The following is an 8,218-nucleotide window of genomic DNA, read 5'->3' as shown; positions in this document are numbered from 1 at the left end:
TAATAATATATTAAATGGTCTTTTCACAAACCGGTCAATGTTTTTATTTTTTTCACAGTGCCCATGTTCTTGTCACAAGTAAAAAATGAAAGTGGAATCTGAATAGTATAGTGAAAATGTTAATACTTAAAGTAGGGAAAGACAAATGTTTCTGGTCCTTAGAAGTATATAGAAGAAGCTTTGAAAGAAACATTTCTTACATTTCGCTTTCATGGAATAATAATTCAATTATGTATATATCTTTGTTCTTTTCATATCAAACTTTATCAAAATTATTAAATTTCTGAATATTTTATTCTTAATTTTATTTGTCTGTTTCTGCATTACTGACACTTCATAAATACGGCAAGTATAGATAATAGACTTATATAATTTACAAACTCTCTTGCTTGAATAAAAACACTATGATAATGATAACAATCTTTTTATATAAATCATTGTACTATATATACACTATACACATCTAAAAAAGTACTTATTTATAATTAGTGATTTTTGTTAATACTACTATCATTCAATCATCTTATTCTTATCATAATGTTTTGAAATTTGAATTGAAATGCTAATTATTTTACCATTAATGATTATAATTCTAGAAAGGCTGAGAAATGTGACTTTAAGCCAGGCTGTGAGTTACATACATTCTCAATAGCTCTCAGCTTTTTACACAATGGTAGTAAGAAACACTTTATGATCATTAACTCTTTCTCTCTCTTATGCATAGCATTAACTAATGTAACTGAAGCATGCAGATATCAAAATCAGCAAAAAGAGATGATGAATTTGAACCAAACAGAAAGGGAAGAAAAATAAACCAACACAATAAGGTAGGGAGCAATAAATATTGCACCAATGAAAATGAGAAAAACTCAACCAAATACAGAGGTTTTGAACTTGAACATTTAAAGTTTGGCTTGAATTTGAATCTTTAATAATCTTAGTTCTTACTACTACTATACTACCAAATCTCAACTATTGTGAACAAAGATAATAACATTGGCACTAAGTTATATGTACACAGAATCACACACGCATACACGCACGCACAAACACATGTTTCCATCAATATGATCATTTAGCTCCTCCGTGACTCAAAACTTGATCAACTTGAATTTTCAATCATAGAAATAAAATGAAAACAAACAAGTAAATATAAAAGAAGAAGAAGAAAAAAGAAGCTAGCTAACTTAGGATTAATTGATTTTTTTTTTCTTTTCAGAAACTAGCTAATTAGTTAACAAGTGGAAGGAGGCATGAGATTCAAACCCAAATCAAAATCAAAATCATCTTTCTGATCCAAAACCAAACGAGTCTTGTTGGTTTCCAAATTAGTTGGATTATTAGATCCACATTCAGGGTGCACTCTTTTCTTGGACTGTAGTGATACTCCAAAAAGCTTTGTCTTGCTGCAGTTATAGCTATTACTGTTGTGTCCTTCCACCATTGTTATAGAGCTTCTTGATGTGGTTGTTGGAGAGTTCACATTCACATTTGCACCATGATGATGAGATTGATTTTGATGTTGAAGCTGAGTCACATGTTTAGGGTTGGTAGAGTTATTGTTGGTGTTATTACTGTAATACCCCAAAAGCTGGTTCATTGGTCTTTGCATCATTGAAACATTACCACCACCATTGATAGGATTAAGATTTGAAGGATTTGAAGAAGCTTGTGGTAGTAAATAAGAAGAAGAGTAAGAGTTACTCGGAGCAACAGGCTTAACATGATTCTGAACAAAGTAGATTATATCATTGTAAAGCTTCTTCATGTGAGCTAACTCCGACATTAACATGTTGTTACTTCTTCTTAGTCTTTCATTGTCTTCGGAAAGAGCAGTAACAGAAGTGTTGTAGTTTGTCGACGTTGTGGTGGTCGTTGTTTGTCCTCCGTTGATGAATGACGGTGAAGTTAATGGCGGAGAATCACAAGACCAGTTGTTGAGTTGGTCATCGGAGTAGTCATTAGGTGGAGAAATGCTTACTCTAGTGTTCGAAAACGGGAAAAAGCTCGGAGGAATGTTGTGCTGGTGGTGGTGCTGATGGTGGTGGTGACTCATGATTCCGGTTTGTTGCGGCTGCGTTGTTTTTCTTCTATGAATCTCACATAGCAAATGCTTCTCTCCTTTCTTGAAATACTCATTAGCAAACTCCCATCTATCAGGTACAATCTTTCTAAAACCCTAAAAAAAGAAGAAAAAAAAGTTAGTTAGTTAATCTGTTACAAATTACAATAGTTGAAAAATGAATACTAATTAGTTACATGAAATACAATAAATTGAGATTTTGGTATGAGTTTGTTTGTTAGTTAGTTACATAAGTGTTGAGTTGGCGGACGAAGCTGGAGAAGTTGTTGTGTTTGAAGTAATTTGGGAGGAGGTCTCTGGCGAATTCCGGTGGACGCCAAACGACGAAGGTGGAGTCGTCTTCTCCCCAAGAAACTATGTGATCTGTGGATGGATCGTCGACGAGTTGGTATGTTTTGGTGAGGAATGGTGCTGGGACTGATTTGTGTGAGTCTAGAGAGAGTAAAATGCCTTCACAGTTGTCTAGTAGAAGAGCCATTTTCAGTGATGAAAGAGTGAGAGAGTGAGATTGTGTGAGAGAGAGAGTTTTGGAGTGAGAATGAGAACGAATGAGAATGGTGGGAGGATAAAACTTAAAAGAGAGAGGGGTAGAATGAATAGTACTAGCTTTTTTGTTACTGTGTAATGCACTAATGCATTTTGTTTTTCTTTTTGAATTTTTTCTTTTTTCTTTTTGGTTGTATTTTGTAAATGAAAATTTATGTTTATAAGTTGGAAACTTGGAAGGATATTGTCTGGTGGGACATTAAATTTTAGTTTCTCTTGTCTTATACATTGAGATAGCAAACTTCCTGAGTAAATAATGGAAGCAAAAAGGATGCACTTATTTGTTTTAAATACACAGGGAATATTTTATTTGATACAACCGTATACTAATAAAATAGTAAACAATTTTACTCATTTTAACTTGGTTACAAATTTGTAAGAAAAAATGTAACATGATACAATTGATATTCATATATAGACATCATAATTTATCGGAGATACAATAAGAATAAGAATGAAGTCTTTTCCTATTAAGTAAAGTATGTTACGATGAATCAAATTATATTAAAATATTTTATTAAATAACATGTTTCTATATAGTTTTTTTTTTTTTTTAAATCTTGTTTAATAATTATTTTAGTGTTTTTAAATCTCCTTTTATATCTGATTGTTTGACTCATCTTTATCTCATATATTTTTCTTACACAAATTTTTATATAATTATTTTTCACTCCATTCAAGCAGCAATGTAAAGACCCTTACTCATTTGATATTGTATTCAATCCATACAATGCGTGATTTATGGGTAAGGACTTAACATTCACAATTTTTACATACATATGAAAAATGTTCTAGAGATTCATACTTAATTTGTAACACCTAACACAAGCCTCTTGTTTTATTCAGACTTGAGACCGAGGATACATAGCAATATTATCACTTCATACTTATTACTCTACATCTAGATATTTATTCTATCATTCCTTAATTATCATTTTAACTTTTTTCACAAATATTAAAAATTATAAATAAAATAGGTAATAATTTTGCAAAATTATTTATCATCCATTAATTTTTATTTTTATTTTAAATTTAAATATATAATAAAATAATAATAATATATATATATATATATATATATATATATATATATATATATATATATATATATTGATTTAGAAGTAGAATTTATATAAAACAACTAATATTACGTTAAAAACATAAAATAGGAGTAACAAAGATTTCATAATATTTTTATTTTTAAAAACAAGTGATCATATCTAAACATCAATAACTTAGTAAAATGACAAAGGTACTAATAGATATTGAAATAATTAATTTTGGTATTACCAAGTGAGTCGCTTAGAATCAAATATAGTAGGCAGTTGAGGGAATATGTGTCTGTCTGTCTAGGACTGTGAAATAAGAGGCTTTCAAGACAAACCCGTGACTCCTTCTCTCTCTTCCCTCATTCTACGTGTGTGTTTGTGTTTGTGTTTCTTCTCTGATACATAGTGAGTGAGAGGAGGTTCCTGAATTCTGACATTCATCCCGCGCACACCCACTTAAAATCACCAACACATCTTGTCTTTTTCTTCTCTCACAAATTGACCCTTCAACCCTTCCTTCCTTCCTCAAAACTAATCTCTAGTACTACACACTTTAATCTTTTATTCCATTCCTTGTTTCCATTAGTAGTAATCAGTCAAACACTCGTTAACGGTTGCTAATTACTCATTATTGTTCCACCATCTCTCGTAAAAAGTGATCCATAATTTCTCATTTTTTGAGAAACAAAAAGGTTGAAATGTCAAATGCGAACAAGAAGGTGCTTCACGTTCTTTTTTTCTCCACTTTGTAGCTTTCCTTTTGTTCTATATTGTCACCAACCAAACCATAGTCTCTCATTTCGAATCCCTAACCTATTGCACGTTTCTAGCATAGCATCGAATTACGTGATGGGAATGAATATTACTAAACACTGTTTTTTCGTGACGACATTTCTTCCATCCGTTGATTCTTCTTGCATTTCTAGCTTCACCTTTTTTCTTTTCTTACTTCTTTTTTCATTGAATAATCGCATGTTCCAAACTTCAATGTATGTTGATGTATATATATTTTTGTATAGGTAGCTTCTAGGTAGGGGAAGTATATTCTATAATCCAAGATGAACATACTTGAAATTTTTTCATGTGAATGTACATTTTGATTTGTTGGTGCAAGTGTCTCTAATTAAATATTGCATCGTCTATAAATGGTTAAAAGTTAAATTTACATAAAAAAAATATTACATTACTTAATGCCTTAATCTAACTTTTTTTAATGATAAAATTAATTATATTAAATACTACATCTACAAATATAAAAAATAAGTCAATAATATCAAATGAAAATGAATTTATCAAAATATATTTTCTCATATTTTGTTATTATTTTTGTTATTTTGTGTAAAGTGGATTTGGTATTTTTATGTTCTACCGTAAAATTTTTAGTCTTTAATTTTATAAGTGAAGAACACTAATGCACGTCCATACAAATATGTTTCGCTTGTTTAATTAATTTATTAATTTATTAAATATGATTAATGTAAATAATAGTTTAATTTAGATTTTTCTTATCATTTCTTCTCTAATCATTGATGTATTTTTAATTATAAAGTATTTTAATATATGATATCTTCGTCATCATTGATGTATTTTTGTATACTGTATTTTATATATATTTTTCTTTTCCCAAAACTTATAAAATATAATATCTTCGTCATCAAAGATACATCAATTAAGAAATAATTAAGAAATGGAAGAATAATTTAAATAAAAAACACAAAACAAATCAGTATTATGGATCTGGATACAATTTTGTTATTCTTTCATAGAATTTTTTTGAAATGTGAAAATCACAATGTCAAGATTTTAAATAAATTTTACTAACATATTTCATATCCACTGGTACACTAACACTTGTATATTTGTCGTTCTAAGTGTCGATCTTCTCTTTAGTCGATCGATTAAGAAGTTTACAAATGTCTCTTTTTATCACATATGCTTTTGCCTGCCTAATATATCACGATGACATCTCTAACAAAATCATGCTAATATTTGAAACCTAGAAGCTCCTTACAATGAACTACATGTTCTCCAAAGATATTCAAGCATGCCTTATGCCATATGGGAAAACAACATCAATAAAAAGATAATGAAAGTATGAGTAAATAACCAAGGATAATGTGGTACTCTACTAGTGATATGTGCTACTTCTGACTCGTACTCTACTAGTGACTCGTGCTCTACTTGTGAGCATGTTCTTCTTGCAACCAGTGAAAACTATTTTTTAGGTTGTGGTCAAGTCAAAATTTACTTCCATGTACTGAACATTTGTTCTAAAAGAACACTCTCCAAAATATGTTGTATTTTTTAGGGGGAGAATGTCATTGCTAGTAAAACTACTAAGGTCAAAGATGGAATTGTACCAATAAGACTGTTTTACACTAGAACTATAATTAAACGAAAAGAGTGGATTCATAGCCTATTATAGAGGTTTGTGGCTACCGATGTGATGGAGAGGGGGTGATTTGCAAGGCTAGCACTCCAACACTCAAGTCAGTAGTGAAAAGTAAGGTTTGAATGGAAAAGAATTTGAATGCTTGTGAAGTGGTGCGTTTTACTCTTTAAATAGGGGTGGTTGATAACTGCACGTGTGTGACACAACTTGGAAAGTGGTCAGTTGTTGGATTAATTTGGGTGATTAACTTGGAATTTTCATGAGAGATACTCTAAGACACTTAAGAAAACGGTCTACCTAACCCCCACATTTAGTAACTTGCTAATTTGTAATTGTTTTTTCATCCTTTGGACCTCGTGGACAGTGCTTTATAGTTGTCCTCAAGCCATTGTCTCTGTTTTACAGGGCAAGAGATACATTATCACTCGACCACATGATACGTGGACGTGGAAGTTCTAGATGGCACATTGCCGTTTCTTGTGAGTAGGCGCATTAAATGCTTCTCTTAGAAGTTGTATCATAACGTGTGAATGACACATATTTGTTCTCTAACAAGTAATGATTTTTCTCCCTCTTTAAAGTAGTCGAGTGCTTCGATCTGTTTTTGAAAAGATCTTAACCGTTCATGGTGCATGGTAGATCGTATTGTCCTTAGTTCCTAAATAAAATATAAAGGATTTTTGAAGTGTTCTTTTACCTTTTTCGTTGTTAATAACATATGAAATAAGTGTTTTAGATGCCTTAATTGTTCTCTCCTGAGAGCATTTTGTTTTGACAGTGAACTAATTCTAGACGAAATTTTTGTTGACATTGGCTTTGCAAATTAGATTGATCCTTCACCTGAGTTTCAAAGTCCATGTCCTCTATTTGTTCTTGCAACACATTTGACCAAGGTGATGATATCAAATTCGACCAAGAAGGATGGTAGGGATATTTCAAGTCACTGGGTGGATCTAGGTATATAGGGGTTTGTTACCGCTTTTGTTCGCAAAAGTATTTTTGACCAAGCTTTAACGAACGTGGGTCCCAAAATTGACTGGGGTTTTCCTCTGGATAAAAATAATAGGATATGCAATCGGTATGATGGATGCACGATCTATTTTCACGAATACTTTTTCTCCATCATAGGCTACCATCTTTCTTTTAACAAATTTGAAATCAATGTATTGAATCACTTACTAATCACCGTTGCACAATTGCATCTAATGAGCTGAGCATTCGTTAAATTTTTCCAACATTAGTGCGAGTATTAATTAAGGAGGTAAGCTAATTGTGGTACTATTCTTCCATCTTTTGAATGTTCAAAACAACTCTGACTATGCAAACAGTTCTAGTTTTCTTTCTTTCAGGAAGTATACGTGGTACTTGACGCTTATTATGACATCATGAAGCATTCTGATTGTTCCATTCGGAAACCAAATATGTGAACATTTCGGTAGTGGCGATAAGTCTATCATATTAAAAGCATTCAAAAAATCCACTATAAACGTTGTCGAATAATCATCTCCATGTCGCTTGCTCAACACCCTATTTATAATTTGCAAAATAATTTCAACACCACTTATCACAACCTCAAATTAAAATTCATTAATATATTTTATCACATCTTCATACCGTGATTTTGTACGAATTATATAGTGTAATTGTTTCGACTCAATCATATATAATAGTGTTTGTAAGAAATTGTTAACGACAAATTTTGCTTAAACTCTCACAATTATAGTGCGATCGTGTTTATATATATATATATATATATATATATATATATATATATATATATATATATATATATATATATATATATATATATATATATATATATATATGAAGGCATATCATATGAGAATGCCTTATTTATATGAGAATGTGAGAATGAATCTGAACCATTGGATTTTAAAATAAATGGCGGAGATTATGTTTGAATATTTTTTTCTCTTTCCTCCATCATTAAAATAAAAGATTGAAGAGAGAGAAAAAAATATTCAAACATAATCTCCACCATTTATTTTAAAATTCAATGTTTCAAATTCATTCTCACATTCTCATATAAATAAGACATTCTCATATGATATGCCCTATATATATATATATATATATATATATATATATATATATATATATATATATATATATATATATATATATATA

General features: G+C 30.5%; 1 protein-coding gene across 1 annotated transcript; it reads right to left on the bottom strand.

Moving 5' to 3' along the window:
• Positions 1–843: 843 nt before the first annotated feature.
• Positions 844–2,675, bottom strand: LOC131655321 (heat stress transcription factor B-4-like). The gene is made up of 2 exons (XM_058925210.1): positions 2,313–2,675; positions 844–2,179 (listed from the first exon to the last, which is right to left on the bottom strand). The coding sequence occupies exons 1-2, from the start codon at positions 2,559–2,561 to the stop codon at positions 1,235–1,237; spliced, it is 1,194 nt and encodes a 397-aa protein (XP_058781193.1). The 5' UTR covers positions 2,562–2,675; the 3' UTR covers positions 844–1,234.
• Between the last annotated feature and the right edge of the window lie 5,543 nt (positions 2,676–8,218).

Source organism: Vicia villosa, linkage group LG3 (genome assembly GCF_029867415.1).
Source record: "Vicia villosa cultivar HV-30 ecotype Madison, WI linkage group LG3, Vvil1.0, whole genome shotgun sequence".
NCBI lineage: Eukaryota > Viridiplantae > Streptophyta > Magnoliopsida > Fabales > Fabaceae > Vicia > Vicia villosa.
This window is presented reverse-complemented; position numbering and strand designations above follow the sequence as displayed.

Bases quoted from the DNA above. Each gene is read 5' to 3' on its own strand.
- LOC131655321 (XM_058925210.1), bottom strand. From the start codon at position 2,561: ATGGCTCTTCTACTAGACAACTGTGAAGGCATTTTACTCTCTCTAGAC. The intron at 2,180-2,312 runs GTAACTAACTAA...TTCTTTTTTTAG, and splicing joins TCCGCCAACTCAACACTTAT to GGTTTTAGAAAGATTGTACC.